Below are 17,469 nucleotides of genomic sequence, written 5' to 3' on the forward strand. Positions count from 1 at the left end.
GCCAGATCCATAGCTCTGGGCTACTGGTGTAATTACCACACTGGGCCCTTACTTGGGAACTCAGAGCAAGTCAGGTCCTCACACTAATGGGTCAACACTTTATCATCAATGCAGCCCCATTAGCATAAAAGCATATTTGTAATGGTAATGAGGAAAACAGTTGTTTCATAGAAATTATGAGAAAAGAAAACAAAATGCTATTTTCTGAGAGCTGATGAAATTCTTGCCTCACAATGGTCAGATAGGCAGGAAATAGCTTAAAAATTAAAAAAGAGAAAAAGCTATTTACCCAGAGAATTATACATATAAATTACATTATAATTTGTTCAGACTTCTTTTATAGTTGTTGATGTGAGACAGTATCTTATTATGTGGCCCAGGCTGACCTCAGACTTGCGATCCTCCTGCCTCAGTTTCCCAAGTGCTGGCATTTGGCATGTAACACTGCAACTGGCTAGAAAATGATTTTTAAATGAGACACTGTTATACTTCATAAATAGTTTTAATGCTCAAAACATAGGACATAAAGAGCAAAATAAAAAACGCAGGGTGCATGCCTGTAACCCCAGCACTCTGGGAGGCAGTACGGGTAGATCTCTGAGTTCGAGGCCAACCTGGTCTACAAAGCGCATCCAGGACAGCCAGGGCCTCACAGGGAAACCCTTTCTCAAGAAAAAACAAAAACCAAAACACCACAAACAACAACAAAATGTAGGGGAAATTGTAGCCCACTGCCTACTGAGGATGCAGACTAAGCCTACAAATCAGGTGCTCTCCAGGACTGAGAGTCACTGTCAAAGTGGACTGTGGACTGCGTGAGAGACACCCACACTGTGTAGATCTGCCTTTTCCAATTCCATTAGTGACACAGGAAGTTGGCAAAGCATAGGGCCTGATGCTTCCATCACTGAGGAAGAACAGCACAGAGACACAGTGAAAGGCAGGGCCCACACCTCACGCCTAGGGAACCTTTCCAACAGAACAGTGTGACCCTTTTCCTTTAAAACCCAGGTACGCAAATGTGACTGTGTTATCATCTCCTCGTGCTCAACTCAAGGGCAGGAAAGACGAAATGGTCACGAAAGCAGAAATGGACAAAAAATGGAGAAGTATTAGGCTGGTCTCACATTCATAGCTGCTCCTAGACCTTCTAGGAAAGACAGATCTGGCCATGAACTGTGCCAAGCACTACAGGAGGCTACAGGGACTGAACGAGTTAAGGCCAACTTGGCCCACAGAGTGAGTTCTAAGACAGTGTAGGCTACACAGTGAGACCGCGCGCGCGCACACACAGAGCAAGAGAGAAAGATACTGACTGACTGACTGACTGACTGAGGTAGATAAAGACAGGCAGAGGGATTTCAGCAGTTGCCCCAGGTGACGCCACAGCTGGGCACTGCCTAACTTGTCTAGAAACCAGTGAACTGCAGAACAGTACCTGCCTCGGGCAGAGCTGATGTTTCTAACCTGTCCTGACCTAGGGCAGTACTTTGTTCCAGGTGACCTCAACAATGACTGAACACTGAGGAAGAGTCTACACAGGTCAGAACTGCATCACATTGTGAACGATCACTATTTTGGATCCTATGTGCCACAAAGCACCTTCACTGATCCAAGTAATCAAGTGTGGGCCCTTTCCTGGCAAGCTGGCTCAGCAGGCGGAAGGTCTGGCTTGCAGGCCTGGGGACCTAAGTTTCACCCACGGCTCCTACGAGGAAGGACAGAGTCCTTAAGAGTTTTCCTCTGGCCTCCACACTCACACACACACATCCATGGCACGCATGCGCCTACAACTCACACTTGCTCTCCCTTCCAAGTCTCACCAAGTCGGCCACTCTGCACAGGCAATCTGAGAGCTCGTCAAAAATGAAGACCGTCTGCGGCCCTGGGAGTGTGGAACACGCTCGCTCCACCAGCCACTCCGTCTTCCTCAAGGCTTCCTCCTGGGCAACATGGAATCCTTCAGGTGTGCTGAGCTCAGGAACTCCAAAAAGACCCTACAAGTCCAAAGCAGTATTTCCAATTTATAGCCAGAAGTACAGTTTTGTTTGATTGATTCCCTAGAACTGCTTTCACAGGAAGCCCTCATCTTGGTTGCTCTATCTAGACCACCCACATCTATACTCATGGGAGGGGTGTCACACTCCTTCTCTGTCACACTCCACAAAACTACACTAAAAAATAGTTTTGACATTTTATGTTTTCTTCAAGCCCTTCTTACTTTTCGACAAGAAATGGCATAGGTTCCGTTGTCAGTGCTGTGACTCCACGAGAAAAATGGCTGGGAGGTTAAATGAAGAATCCAGAGGTTTAACAAGATGTCTAACAGCACCTGGCACGCAGACAGTGCTAGCAGATGCTAACCCCGGTCACGTGAGCACTCCTCCCAGGCTGCAGTTTTCTCACCAGGTACACAGCTGACAGCATGGAAACATACGATAGCAGAAAGCATGTGTGAAGTGCCAAGAGCTGTGTCTCTCATAGAGCAAGGTCTCCACACATAATACCAACCTGTCCACCACTATAAAACTGAGACTTAACATACCAGTCACTGGTTGAAACTCAGGCACTTCAGGGTTTTAATAAAGAAAAAAAAAAAAAAGCACTGATGTAATGGAAACAACCGTCTTTGTAAGGCTGTTCAAGCTTGAATCCTAGAGCCCCGAGAAAAACTGCCGTTTAACAGGACACATGTGTGTGCTGTGTACTTCACACGGGTTCTGTCATCTAGTCACACAGTTCTATAACACTTCTATAGAGATATGGAAGAATGCTTCAAAATCCCTTTTGCTTACAGTCACAGTAGCCTGGAACTTCAGCTCCTCCTGTCTAAACACCCCAAGTGCTAAATGTCCAGGCATACACAGTAATACACACACACACACACACACACACACACACACACACACACACCCCTATACATACAATCACCTATACACACAGACAGACAAAAACGTAACTAAAAAACAGTTTGGGAGGAAGGGCTGGAGACGGATGGCTCAGTGGTTAAGAGACTTGACTGCTCTTACAGAGGACCTGGGTTCTAGCCCCAGCATCCACAGGGCAGTTTACAACCTGTTTATAACTTCCACTGCAGGGGATCAGTCACCCTCTTCTTACCTCTGTGGGTACTGCACACATGTGCGGCATCTATAAACAGTTGGGCAAAACACATAAAGTGAAAAATAAAACTTAATTTTTAAAATTCTGTGGCATGCAACTGTAATCTCATCATTCGTACTCCAAGATAGAAACAAGAAAACAGACCAGAAGCTCAAGGGCCAGACAGGGGCACGTAAGATAATCTGAGTACCGCAGTGCAGTAGCAAAGTTCTCTGGCCTGCACCTGCAGCACACACACAGTAAATAATTGTTTAAAATGTGGCTGAAACTAGTTACATTCCATCCACACAAAAGCAAGCTTATCTTTTACATCTTTTCTGCTCAGTACTAACAGGCACTTCTAACGCAGACTCCATTTCTTCCACCCTTAGGGGGTCTGGAGGACACTTTATATAGAAAGAACTTTCAAGTAGACAAAAGTGAAACACAGAGTTACTCACACCACGAAGTGCAATGTAACTATATCCCAGACTTGTCTTTAGAAAGCTGCCCAACAATGAGAAGCTAAAAGGCAAAACTAACCCTTTACCCCCTTTTTAAAAAAAGATGCATTTATTTCTTTATTATGTATACAGTGTTCTGTCTGCATGTACACCTGCCCGCCAGTAGAGGGCATCAGATCACATTACAGATGGTTATGAGCCACCATGTGGTTGATGCGAATTAAACTCAGGGCCTCTCGAAGAGCGGTCAGTGCTCTTAACCTCTGAGCCATCTCTCCAGCCCCTGACCCTTAAGCTTTACAACAAAATCTGCAAATGCAAAAACATAATGACGCATCTCAATTTTCCATGATCAAGTGTCCAACATCACCAGGGGCAGGGAGGAAATAGCCAAACAATTTCGTTTGGTGACTTCATAGGCTAAGCAATCAACTCCGAAGCATGACAGGAAACCTGATTTTTTTTTCCCCAAAAGGGTTCTGTTGCTGCTTTCTGTTTTAACACCAGTTCTTATATAACTCAGGTCAGTTTCAAACTCGGTTTGGAGCCAAAAGGCAGCCCTTTGACCGCCCTTGCTCCTCTACCCATCAAGACTCTCACAAGCAGGAGCCACCATGCCTGGTTTGACAGGTTGTTCCAAGGCAGCTTGAAATGGACAGTGCGATGGAGTTTTCAACAGAAGAGACTGTCGTTACAGAGCTAAGGGCAAAGGTGAATTATGAAGCCAGAGTGGGGAAAGGGCAGAGTGGGAAGCCGCTGGGACCGCAGCTCCGGGGCGCGCACATCCCGGCACAGTCCCGTTTCAGGAAGAAGCGGAGCCGGAGCTGCCCAGACCCACGGCACGCTCACCCGGCGCTCTCCCAACAGGTCCCACTGGCGCCCTTGGGGTTTGACGTTGAAGGCGGCTCCCACCGGGGACCAGCTGGTGCTGACCCCGCGGGCGTGGCCCCGGCCTGGGGGTCCCCGCAGAGCCGCTGCGGTTCCCAGGCCGCACAGCCTGCGGGCGCACCGCATCCCGGCCGCCAGCAGCAGCATCCTCCGGGGGCCCCGGCTCGGCTACTCTCGGGAAGCGCGCGCCCCGCGTTTCCAAGGCAGCGGCCCACGCCGCGGCACGTGACGCTCGCGTTGGCCTGTGGGCCGGCTGGGACTTGAGAGTCCGTGGACTCCTGTTAGCAAGAGCGTCGCCCGGAAGCCTTCCGAGAAGCAGATGTTCCCGAGCGCCCTCGTGTGTCTGGAGGAAGAATCGTCCTGGGTTTGCCTTTTCCTTACATCGTTACTGGGGCTCTGGGCGTCTTTGAATATGACAACTCAAGATGAGTTCAGACGAGACCGAGTGACAACGCATGGACAGATCCAGAAGCCACATGTAGTCGAAATCTAAGGCACCTACCTGTCAGCTCCAAAAGAGATTGAAGTCACACCCACCTTTGCCCGCATGTCAGCTGTGTCAGCGATAGTTGTGTGTAACCACGTGAATTAACTGTCAGAGAATCGTCATCTATTTTGACATTGGAAACTATTGATCCCGTTTAGGGGTCTTGATCGGATTCATTGAATCTGCCAGCCAAAGGATTAGAAGGCAGGAAAAATCTGAAGCTTAGCGTGTGGACAGACTCAGCAGTTGGAGGAAGGCATTCGTTGGGCGTGAGCAAACACGTTCACCAGGCACACAGCGAAAAAAGACCCCTGTGCGAAGCAGAGGCGGGACTTGGAGGGAAAAAAATCCAGTCTCTTCTCAAAGGCTGGGAGTTCTTAAGCCTCTGAAGACCTTTCCTCCCCTAATTTAGGATTGTGCAACTTGAAGAAATCGAGAGCAGTTGGCTAACCCGGGACTGTAGTAATAACATGTCCTGACCCATTCCGCTGAGCTGGTCCATCAGCAGTGGGTAGAGGAAGAAGCTGGTCACCTTGGAGATTCCACACCATCACTGCTTAGCCATAACCCTTCTCCCTGTCTGTGTGCCTAACAGGAAGTCTAACACCTAGTCTCTCACCATAATAGCCTAAAATCTAAATGAGTACAGACAGGACCTCCCCAAATGGTCAATTGGACTGTAGAAATCAGAGGAGGGCAGAGGCTGGGAAATAGTTCTTGCAGTGCCGAGAATGGAACCCGGGCACGCTGTACAAATGCTATGCCCACTCAGCCGTAACCCCAGCTCATTTTCTGTTACGTCCCCCTAATATCAGAAGTCCTAACGTGGCCCTTAGAGCAGGAAAGTGACGTCAGCACTCTTCCCACCACAAACGCGCAGGCAAAGGGTGTCCTGGGTAAGGGACTGCTGTGTGTTAGATACGTTCTAACAGGCAGACTGTGGGCGTGGCTCTGCGGCAGAGGCTTGCCTAGCGTGGACAAACTGTGGCTTCCAGCTTCAGGAGGAAAGCTAATTACAACAAACAGGGCCACTGTCTGGTTTTTTTTTTTTTTAATTTTTATTTATTTATTTATTTATTTATTTATTTATTTTTGGTGTTTGGTTTGGTGGTATTAGGTTTTTTGGTTTTGGTTTTGGTTTTTTTTTTTTTCCCTCTTTAAGAGACTCTAAATTACATACAGCGGTGGCAATGCATTATGTTAAAGATATCCCTTATATTATTGTGGTGGTTTGAATGAGGAATGGTGAGGCTCATATGCTTGAAAGCTTGGTCCCTAGTTAGTGGAACTGTCTGGGAAGGATTAGGAGGTGTACGTTTTGAAGTTTAAGCCATCCCCTTCGTCATGAAAGTCCTGGTTGGAGGAGGTGTGTCACTGGGACCATGCCAGGTCCGGTCTCCTCTCCCTCCCTCCCTTCCTCCCTCCCTCTTCTTCTCCCTCTGTTTCTCCCTCTCCTTCCCTGCTTCATAGTGTTGATCAGCTGGGGCAGTATGGACCAGCTGGAGCCAGTGATGTAATCCCTTGTAAAACTCTGCTAAGCATCTCTATCAAGTAGCCTTCATCCCTTCCTCCCTGTGATGCTTTTTGTGCTGTTCAATAAGATAGAAGGCAAAGCGCTTTGTCGAGGGCAGGGATAGCTTCACGTGCCAGCCTTCAGGCAGACACAGATCCAGACTCATGCAGCAGACAGGCAGGGAGGATGGAAGACACCGGGACCGCGACCCAGAGAACTCAAATCTGGACTCACTCTTGGTAAAAATGACACCGAGGAGAAATGCTCTGGGACCCACGGGTTTACCTGGCCCAACGGGCCTCATCACCTTACCCGAACACCGACGTGTTGCTGGCGACTCTTAGTTTATTATTAATATGCTCGAGTGACTGAATTTGTAGGATTAACCTCCCACTTCTACATTTTAGGATTGACACAGTAACTAGAGGAATGGGTACAGTCACAATGCCACCCTCGCCGAGCTGGACCCATGGGCACCACCCACGCCCACCGGCAGAGCCCTCTAGGAGGCCCAGGTGCTGGCTCTCATGTCAAGGGCTGCCGAACAGAAGGAAGCCCGTGAATGTGGTGTCATCGTCCTCATCTGCAAACAAGCCATTAAACCTCTCTCCTCCTGTCACCTGCATCCACACTTCGTCCCCAAGCTTTAGCTCCAGCACAATGCCACCTGAGGCCTGGTCCTCAGAGCTCATGTAACTATCCTTAGTGTGCAGGACTTTTGCCCCATTTTTGACTAAGGACACCTGCACATTCCTGGAGAAAACCGTGACGTGGTAGGTGAAGTAATAGACGCCAGCCACGTGGCAGGTGAATTTCCCCGTCGCTACGTTGTAATGGTTTAGGTCATTGTACAGGATCTTGTCAAATTTGATGGGCACATCGGGGGGCGGGAACTTGCTGATCACTGTGAGCCCCACAGTGAAGGCACTCCTGGGCAAGGTGGGAGCCTCACCAACTTTCCCTTTCTCTCCTCGGTCACCCTTCCAGCCTCTAATTCCTCTGACTCCTGGCTCCCCCTGGGGGCCCATGGGTCCAGCTTCTCCCTTGGGACCTGGTTTGCCAATGGGGCCCACAGGGCCAGGTAAGCCCTTGGGACCCAAAGGTCCAGTACTGCCCATTAGTCCTTCTGGACCAGTGGGGCCCACGTCGCCTTTATCCCCCTTCTGCCCCTGAGGGCCAGTGTTTCCTGGCAGCCCTTGCTCTCCTGTAGGACCAATGGATCCCTTTGGACCATGTTTCCCTGGGGGTCCTCGGGAGCCTGGGTCACCTTTGATGCCTCTTGCTTCCACTCTTCCATTTGCTCCTGAATAGAAGGAGATAATGAAGAAGTGAGTTAGGAAATACTCCTCCTGAGCGAGGCTAGGGTTTCTGTTAGTAAGACATTTGATTGAGACAAAGTAGTGCATGGGTTTGAGATCTGCTCAGAGTCTGAACATTCAGAAACTCCCAAATTGCATGCAGGAATACACACACACACACACACACACACACACACACACACACACGGTGGAATGAGAAGACTAATTCTTAAATTTTAGGGACAGGGTCACATGTAGCCCAGGATGGCCCCAAACTCACTATAGCCAAGGCTGGCCAGATGATCTTGAACTTCTGATCTTCCCGCCCGTGCTTCCTGAGTGCTGAGACTGTAGCTGTATTTGACCACTCCCCATTTGCACAGCAATGGGACTAGAACCCAGGGCTTCATGCATGCTGAGCCAGCACTCTACCAACTGAGCCACGTCCCCAGCCTCCAAAAGTATTCCTCTGTCAGTGCCAGGGCTCGTATGAGCAGTGACAACTGTACTACCAGAGTGACCTATGTCAGCCCAGAAACGAGGCCACCCTTGGGAGCAGAGCAGGTCGATTGGGGCTGCTGAGAAACGGGACCTCAGTCCCAGGGACGTGACAGCCCCTCGGGGAGTGGAGCTGAAGTCAGGTGTTGATTGTAGCCCATATGCCTGTCATCTACCCAGCCCTAGACTGCCCTTTCATATAAAGCCTTAGATTAATGCGCAGAATGAGTTGTCCGTGTCTGACATTACGGGCATCTCTCTCCCCGTCGGTTACTAGGTTGCAATTCATTCTGGGCAAGGATGGGCCACTGAGCTGTGACCCCAGCCCAGCGTCCCCCTCAAGTGCCACTTTCTCCCTGAAGTAGGGACAGATGCACTGAGTGATGTAAAGCCCTCTTCCTTCGCGCTCATTCTATGAGTCAGAGGCCAGCACACAGCGGCCTGCAGCCCAGATCTGTCCTCCTGCCTGATTTTGCACAGCCCATAAGCTAAGAATGTTTATACGTGCAAAAAATAACACCTCGACACGGTGTGATGGCTCTAGACCCGTCATCTCAGCTACTCAGGAGGCTCACATAGCAGCTAGCAACTTCATAGCTTTCCTGATGTACAGAGTGAGTCCCAGGCCAGCCCTCAGCAATGCCATGACACTCTTGTCTCAAACTAAGAAGTTAAAAAAGAAACCCAGAGGGTCCAGGAACTCTACACGGAGACCATCAAAGCTGGCAGATCTGGAGGTGGGGGGGAAGGCAGGGGGAAGGGTGCACACACTGCTGCGCCAGCAAAGGACAATGCATGCAGTAAACCTAGACCCCGCCCCCAACCCCCATTCAGATCTAGCCAATGGACAGCACATTCTCCACAGTTATGGAGAGAGCAGGGACTGCCTCTGACAAGAACTCCAGTGCCCCCAGTCTGATCACATCCCCTTGGCGGGGAAGCCTGGTGGTGTGGCACTCAGAGGAAGGGGAAGCAGGCTATCTGGATGAGACCTGATTGGCTATAGTCACATGATGGGGGAAGAGGTCCCCTTCTGTCAGAGGTCTAGAGGAGGGGAATGGGGTGAAAGCGGGAGGGAGGGGGCAATGGGAAGATACAAGTGAGATACAATCTGAATAAATTAGAAAAAAAGAAAAAAGAGAGACATGGAAAATAAGTAGCTAGTGGATGCTTAGTCAAAAATGGGACATGTAAGTCAACCCCTTCAATACTCGGAGAACATAGTGAAAGAGGGCATGGGAAGAATCTAAGAGCCCGGCTGGAGAGATGGCTCAGAGGTTAGGAGTACTGCCTGCTCTTCCAGAGGTCCTGAGTTCAATTCCCAGCACCCACATGGTGGCTCACAACCATTTATGGTAAGATCTAGTGCCCTCTTCTGGCAGGCAGGCAGAACATTGTATACATAATAAATTAAATCTTAAAAAAAAAAAAAAAGTAGGAGTCAGAGAATGTGGAAGAAGGAAGCTTTTGCTTTTTGATCGCCTGTCCTTGTCCTTACTGGTAAACTCATCTCCCCTGTTGCTGGGCCGTTCCTTGCCTGGTCTTACAATCTACTTGATGCTTCCAATGTAGACTCAAGATCAGCAGCTCCCCAGGAATTCCCCCTGGAACTCCAGAACCGCACTGGGACTGCTGAGATGTCTAGGCCCGTGGACTGACCAACTAACAGATTCTTGGCCTTCCCCTTGGGAGACAGCCATTGTTGGACTACCCAGACCACAGGTTGTAATCGTCTCTGTCTCTCTGTCTCTCCATGTCTCTGTCTCTCCTTCTCCCTCTCTGCTCCCCACCCCCCCACCTTCTCTGTGTTGAGATTCTGCTTCAGTCTGCCTACCTGTGATGTCATTGCCTACCTGCCATGGGGGCGTGGCCCTGCCCAGGGCTATATAAAAGGACAAGCCCCTCTCACGGCTGTCTCTCTACCCTCTCTCTTCTTACCCCCTTACCCCATTTCTCTCTCTCTCTCTCTCTCTCTCTCTCTCTCTCTGGGGTACCCTTCCCCCCTTTTCTTCTCTCCCCATGCTCACTTAATAAATCTCATATATTCTGATATCTGATATCGTCTTACCATTTTCTTATTATTAAACATAAGACTGTGTGTGTTTCTATACATCCGTCCTACCATTCCTGCCCCTCTAGAGACCCCCTGGCTAATACAGCGGCTGATCCCGGCAGCGCCGCACAGGTCCCTCCTGAACAGCTGCCGGCAACTCAGCTTCGCATTAGAGCGCTGTGGATGGGCGACTGCAGAGCCACTGCTCACCTGGTTCTCCTTTCTCTCCACGGATTCCATCCTTCCCTGGGCCACCGGGATATCCTGGTTCTCCTGGGTGGAAGGGAAGAAAGCAGACAAGAGTTGACATTCCAACTCCAGTTTCCACGGATGAAGCACACGGGAAGTCCTGGGGTGCCCAAGCCCACCTTTCTTCCCACAGTGCAGGTGAAGGTAGCAGCTCTTAGCGCGCATCCAGGGTGTCGAATCATGCAGGACGAGCAGGTTCTGAGATGAGTTGGTGACTGACTTCCTGAGTGCCAGGAGCACGAGGCAAGGCAAACTGAGCCACTGAGGGCCATGCTGTAATTTTGCCTCAGGATGAGGACTTGGAAGTGGCCTGACAGTGGGAGGGGCGAGACGTAGCTCTCATTCTGTCCCCTTTCCACCCCTCATTCAAACAGTGCGATGGGGTGCTCCCCTGAGACACCAGGGAACTCCATGAAATGACTATTGGGGGAGGGAAGTCACCATGGACTGAGAGTGAATGCCACTAAACACGCTGTGACAGACACTGGGTTCTGCTAACCATACACTAGCCCCGAGGCTGGGAGCAGGGCCACCAAGTCCCACCTTCACCTGGTATAAGCAAGGTAAAATGGCCAGACTATGATGACAGAAGACCTCGCAAGGCCACAGTTTAGTCCAGGTTTTGTCTTGCTCAAATTAGCCGGGACGCCAAGGTTTCAACCCTGCCATGCTAGGTGTGGAGTGACCTGCAGCTGGAACAGCCTTCAGCTCTCAGGCCTGGAGAGTGACACAGGCTGATTTGCATCGGTCATAATGCCTGACGTCATGGAAATTCCCAAGCAAGTCCCGGGTCCCCCTGAACTGTCAAGCCTTGCCTTCTCCCCGTAACCCTTCACCCCTCTGCACTACCTCAAGCCTGAGCCTTCCTACTCCAATTTCTCTTTTTCCAGGCTTAGTTCCCAGTTCGTGTATTCTGTAGCACGGTCTCCAGGCCAGAGCGTGAACATCTATCTAGCCAACAACTGCGAATGTGTGTGTCACACACTGCACCAACCAGGCGCTGGTAACATGAAACACACAGCACATCTTCAGAGGAGCAGGTAAAGAAGCAACAGCCTTTCCTGCCAAGCAGCGTGGGTTGCGTCACTCTCCTGAGAAACAGCACATGCATATATGTATATGTATGTATGTACATATACACACACACACACACACACACTAGAAAAATAATACAGAAACAGATGCGTTGGGGATTTTGATGTTTGGTTTTGGTTTTTGAGATAGGGTCGCTCTATTATGTAGCTCTGGCTGTTCTGGAACTCACAGAGATCCACCTGTTTCTGCCTCCTGGGTGCTAGGATTAAAAACATGCATTATACCTGGCCCAGAAAACAGGTGTGTTGTTTTAAAGGTACCTGTGTCTCCTTTGTCACCCTTGGCGCCATCTCGCCCATCTCTTCCAGGTAGGCCATTGTGACCTGGATTCCCAGGGATGCCAGAGTGCCCTTGTCGGCAGGTGTCTTGGGAGTATACACTCCTTGGGCACGCACCCACAGCCAGCAGGAGCCACCAAATCTTCATGGTCAGACAACAGGGCCTGGACTGAGAGAAACAGAAGTTGAAAGATGCCAGCTTGCTGGGTGTTGCCGGATACGGGCATGGTCTCTTGTCTCAGCGATGGGGCAGGCCTTGGTCTCTGGGCATGGGCACAATTGCTAGAGAGTGGCAGGGCCTCTTCTCTCTGCACAAAGGTCTGCACCAGATCTCACTGTGTCAGATGGTCAGGTCAGGGGGGAAAAAAAAACCAGGAAGTTGACTGGGCTGGAGTTGAAGGACCTTGTCACAAAGCCTGGCACAGCGGCACATGCCTGTAATCCCAGCCCTCGGAAGGCTGAGAAGGAAATTACAAGATCCAGGTCAGCACAGTACACAGTTACACAGTGAGAATATATTGTGAAAGGGGGGAAAAGAAAGAAAGGAAAAGGAAAAGAAGGCGACATTGTCCTCCGGTGGTGACACATGACTGGGACCGCTTTTAATGGTCAGTAAATATGGAAGCCGAGTTTCGAGGTTAGGAGACTTCTGTTCCCTGTGTCAATTTGAGCAAGCCACTTTTTTTTTTCTGAGATAGGGTTTCTCTATGTAGCCTTGGCTGCCCTAGACTCACTTTGTAGACCTGGCTGGCCTTGAATTTACAGTGATCCACCTGCCTCTGCCTCCCGAGTGCTGGGATTATAGGCGTGCACCACCATGCCCAGCTGCAAGTCACTTTTTTGAGCCAGAGGAAAATGTTTTCTTATGCCATAGGACTAATGTAAAAACCAAATTTGACCACAATCTACATGAAGAAGCACACTAAAGACAATGATGCTCACACAGAATTACAATCTGAGCCAACAATTCTAATCCTGGGCATAGAACAACCAACGAACCAAACAGAAACGAAACCAAACAACAACAGAAAGAGGCTTGAACAAGTTCTGTGTTCCTGGCAGCAATGTCCACACAGGCCACGAGGGGGAGCAGCCCATGTGGCCATCAGTGCATGAGTGGACATAGAATACGTATTATAGTTGGGCGTGGTGGCACACACCTTTAATGCCAACCCTTGGGAGGCAGAGGCAGGGGATCGCTGTGAGTTCAAGTCCAGGACAGCCAAGGCTACACCGAGAAACCCTGTCTGGGGAAAACATAACAAAACAAAACTAAACTAAACTAGCAAACAAACAAGCAAACAAAAAACAAAAAACCAACCCAAACCACTCCCCCTCAAAAAAAAGAATATGTAGTATATAAATACAGTGAAATGTCATTCAGCCCCAGAAAGGCAGGAAATACTGGCCCATGCTACAACATGGATCAACCTCAAGGACATTAGGTGGTGACAATCTGGGACTGAATGTGGGGCCTGGTGTGAGTGCTTATCTGGGGGTGGGGTGAAGGGTGGGGCGGGGTGGGTGCTCCTGTTAAATGAAAGATAAAACCTCTGCAGGCTGCTGATGGTGATCGCTGCAGGGTGATGTGAACGTATTTGTTGCTACTCAGTCATACACTTAAAATGGCTCAACTGGTTAAGTTTGAATTTATGTATGTATTTTATCACAATAAAAACATCAAAATAGTAAAGATGAGGCTGCGGCTCAGTTGTGGAAATACTGCCTCACACTCACGAGGCCCCAAGTTCCCTCACAGTAACACCCCCCCCCCCCACACACACACCAAAAATTATGTGGCTTTAACAGTAATGTACCAAACATCAGGGGCTGTGGCTACAGCTCAATGCTAGAGCACTCGTGTTACACATAGAGTCCTTGGGTTTAACCCCCAGTGCCACAAAACAAACAAGTCTGTTGCCGTGGCTCGTTCCTGAGCACACATCAGGTTGAGGCACAGGGAGACTTGTAGGCGAACTACCCCGCACCGGATCGGCATGCAAGTCTCTGCAGGGGGTTGAGTCTGTAAGATGTGCATGAATGTGATTCCAGATCAAGGTGAGGATACGGGTGAGTGTGCAAAGTGCCACTCCATTTCTCCTCCAGGCCCTGCCTGGCAGGGCTTCTGCACTTGGTACAAGGTGGGACACAAATGCTCACTACGGAGTTTTCAGCATTGCACCCCAAGTCTCCAGGGTTGAATATGGAGCCACAGAGTGAGCCTTGGTGGTTTGATGCAAGGACTATGTGGTGGCAGCGCTTTTAAGATTTAAAGAACAGAATTCTCACCCCACCCCCAAACCAAATAAGAACACATGTATTAATGCACGCCGTCAGACCTCAGAGCCTTATGTACCATGGGCAGCAATGCAGATGTCCGTAAGCCTTTGTAAAGGCAAAAGGAGAGGTGCCTGTCCCTTCAACCCATCTCTGAAATTGTTCAGAATAAAGCAAAGATCTGTGCGCCCAAGTTACCTGCAGCAGCATCTGTTGAGGTGGAAAGGGGCACATTATGTAATGCCTATTTATAGATTTGGGGGATGGGATGGTGCCTAAGTGCTGAAGAAGTCATGAGGGCCAGCGAAGAATGTACCAGATGCATGAAGGCAGAAGATGATGAGTTCAGGATCAGCTTGGGTACACACACACACAGAGAGAGAGAGAGAGAGAGAGACAGAGACAGAGACAGAGACAGAGAGAGACAGAGAGAGACCCTGTGTCAAACTGAAAGGACTAAAATGGGGCCTGGAAAGATGGCTCAGCAGTTAAGTTCACTGGCTGTTCTTGCAGAGCCCACAGGGGGCAGCTCACAACTGCCTATAGCTTCAGCTCCAGGGGATCTGAGCCCCATTCTGAGCCCCCTTCTCGCCTCTGAGGGTATCCACACAAGAAGCGCACACACACTAATAATAATAATAATAATAGTAGTAGTAGTAGTAGTAGTAGTAGTAGTAGTAGTAGTAGTAGTAATAATAATAAACAGTTAAAATTTTAAACTTGGACTTTTAGAAAGACTAAGCTATCAGGCACATTATGAAGATATTAATGTATATATACTATCAAAAACTAGAAGTAAATATATGCAAATAACCGAACATGTTAACGTATAGAGCGATGAGGTGGTAAGAGGCTTTCCTGCGGGGAGAAAAGGTCTTTGTAGTGCTGGTTACACATTTGTGACCGTTTGTTTTGCTTATTTTTAACTATGTGTTTGCATACACACATGCGGACGCGCGCACAGGCACACTCACGAGTGAACGTAAAGACTCTTGGGGGCCAGAATATGAGGTGTCGCTGGAGCTGGAGTTACAGGCCGCCAGACGGGGGGTGCTGAGAGCTGAACTCTGCTCTTCCAAGTGCTCTTAACCTCTAAGCCATCTCTAGCCCCGGTGTAGCTAGACGCTGCCATCCACAAGGCTGTATCGCCCTCTGGTGGAGCTGCTGAGTATTACGGGATACAGAAAGTGTTTATGGAAGAAGAGGAAACCCAGGTGGTGACTGACCCAAACTCATTCCGTTAGAAGTTGAGTTTCCTTAGCGCCAGACCTATGAGTTCTCTACAGAAGCAACAGGTAGATTCTAGGCTCCTTCTTCTGTGCTTTAACCAGCGTCCCAACCTCCGGTGAAAAGCCACTGGGGGGCGGGGGCGTGAGCGTGAGCGTGGGCGGGAGCGGGGATGGCTTAACGTTCAAGAGCCTGACCTTGTAGGGCACCTGAGTTAAGGCCCCTGGACCCGCAGGGCGGCTGTATATCCAAGTCTGTCACTGGAGTTTCGGATGATGTGACGCCCTCTCCTGGCTCCCAGTGTGGCGCTGACAGATGGTGCAAACATAACACACACATTAAAAACAAACACACAGCACACACTTTCGGTGCCTCTTCTGATTAACTTTCTCCTACTCGCGGTCAAGAGTAAGCCTATTCCCAAACATCTCAGATTCCTTATGCCCCCAAAGAGTTCAAACTGTTTACTCAGCCCCCAAACACTAACATTTAACAGAACCCAGGGAACTGCAATCCAGCTTTTGCCAGACTGGGTTTTGCTATGCAGCTCAGGCCAGCTTAGAACTCATGTCGTTCTGCCCCAGCGTTCCAAGCGTGGCTGGCAGGCGTGCTGCACCAGGCCAGTTTGTCCTTGCAGAGGCTCAGCCTGCTTGACCTAAGATGGAGGGATGGCACCCTTCCACACTAAATTGGCTCTATTTCTTTCTCCCATGGAGTTGATACAATGTCAAATACGCAATTTTTAAAACATATTTTTATAGACTTTATGAATTAGCACAGACATAACTAATAAAACAGACTCATTAAAATGTGTAGCTGATTATCTAATTATATTTTTTCTAGAAAGGTCTGTTATTCGTGTGATTTATCTTGTTTTTAATGCCTCCTCCCAGCCCAGTATTGCAGAATTCTGGCAAATGAAATTCACTGCTTTTCTCTCTCGCTTAGTGCCACCCTTCCACCGTGTGTTTGTGTGTGTGCGCGTGCGGGCACGTGCACATGTGTGTGCATTTGAGATAATCTCATACTGTGGCCTGGGTTGTCTGTCCTGGAATTTACTTTGTAGCCCAAGCCTGCTGTGTCAGCTGCTCCAGTGTGATTCTGCATGTGTGAACCACCACACTTGTGTGTTCTTTAGAAAAAAAAAAGAGAGAGAGAAGCAGATGCCTCGGTTCTTACCCAGAGCTTTATACATACCACACCTGGCTACCTCAGAACCCAGGTGCCTTCAGCTGAATGTAAAAATAAAATAAAATAAAATAAAATAAAATCCTTTAGTGCACTTACCTGAACCCTGGTGTTGCAGGCTGGATACAGGCACGGCGGGAATAGGGACCCCACACACTGTAAATAAAATCATGCCTTCCTGCCCTAGAGCTCCCAAGTGGACATAACTGCAAAACAGCAGGAAGGGGAGGGGACAGAGGGAGGCACATGCTTTGGATGAGCTTCAAAAAATCACAGCAGCACTGGGGGCAGGTAGCATCTCTTTGGAGCACCCCCGGGTGAGGAAAACTTTGTCCCTTTCTTCTTCTGTCCTCTGAAATAGACTGAGGGGACTCCAGGTGTTCCAGCAGGTGGCAGCGGGAATGCAGGTTTCTTTCCTTAACTAGAACAGTTTTCTCACCGGCCTTGAGTCCCTCGTCAGGCAACAGGTATAAAAATGACAATATGGAATAGCGAGACTGCTCAGAACACTGGCTGCTCTTTCACAGGTCCAGAGTTCAATTCCCAGCAACTACATGGTGGCTCATGATCGTCATAAAGGGATCGGAAGCCCTCTTCTGGAGAGTAGATGCACTTGCATCTTTTAACCGGCATTTAGGAAGGATGCTAACAGGTCCATGTGATTAGGGACTGAAGGGTATGGAACCACAGGTATATGCCAAGGGGAGTGGCCCGTCCCTTTCGCGTGTTCCTGAGGAACACTGCTCCTTCAGGTTCAGCCTGAGCGGAGCAAACACTGTCTTGGGATTATCTACTCCTTTGTGTGTGTGGGGTGGGTGGGTGGGGGATGAAAAGTTTCCTTTGGACAATTGA

The 17,469-nt window shown here is 49.3% G+C and overlaps 2 protein-coding genes across 3 annotated transcripts in view; both read right to left on the reverse strand.

Annotated features, from left to right (window-relative positions):
- Nucleotides 1-4,739, reverse strand: part of MIPEP (mitochondrial intermediate peptidase) — a 125,727-nt gene extending 120,988 nt beyond the window's left edge. Inside the window, exons 1-2 of the mRNA XM_084767579.1 lie at nt 4,416-4,739; nt 1,824-1,997 (exon numbers count right to left, since the gene is read on the reverse strand). Coding sequence (XP_084623705.1) covers nt 1,824-1,997; nt 4,416-4,601 — 360 coding nt within the window. The 5' untranslated portion in view covers nt 4,602-4,739. The remainder of the gene's footprint in view (nt 1-1,823; nt 1,998-4,415) is intronic.
- Nucleotides 4,740-6,470: 1,731 nt separating this feature from the next.
- On the reverse strand, nt 6,471-16,800 carry LOC311589267 (complement C1q and tumor necrosis factor-related protein 9). 2 transcript variants are annotated; one of them, XM_084767584.1, is made up of 4 exons: nt 16,717-16,800; nt 11,908-12,094; nt 10,514-10,576; nt 6,471-7,757 (listed from the first exon to the last, which is right to left on the reverse strand). In XM_084767584.1, the coding sequence occupies exons 2-4, from the start codon at nt 12,071-12,073 to the stop codon at nt 6,985-6,987; spliced, it is 1,002 nt and encodes a 333-aa protein (XP_084623710.1). In that variant the 5' UTR covers nt 12,074-12,094; nt 16,717-16,800; the 3' UTR covers nt 6,471-6,984. The 2 variants fall into 2 exon arrangements, with proteins under 2 accessions (XP_084623710.1, XP_084623709.1); XM_084767583.1 differs by having other exon boundaries at nt 11,908-12,089; nt 16,717-16,775.
- Between the last annotated feature and the right edge of the window lie 669 nt (nt 16,801-17,469).

This window comes from Acomys minous (assembly GCF_964271855.1).
Source record: "Acomys minous genome assembly, chromosome: 18".
NCBI classification, from domain to species: domain Eukaryota; kingdom Metazoa; phylum Chordata; class Mammalia; order Rodentia; family Muridae; genus Acomys; species Acomys minous.

What these genes read in the sequence shown, in the direction of transcription:
- LOC311589267 (XM_084767584.1), bottom strand. Translation starts at nt 12,073, where the DNA reads ATGAAGATTTGGTGGCTCCTGCTGGCTGTGGGTGCGTGCCCAAGGAGT. An exon ending in GGGTGACAAAGGAGACACAG is followed by an intron (nt 10,577 to 11,907) that starts GTACCTTTAAAA and finishes CCTTCCACCCAG; the next exon opens with GAGAACCAGGATATCCCGGT. An exon ending in TGGAGAGAAAGGAGAACCAG is followed by an intron (nt 7,758 to 10,513) that starts GTGAGCAGTGGC and finishes CCTTCTATTCAG; the next exon opens with GAGCAAATGGAAGAGTGGAA.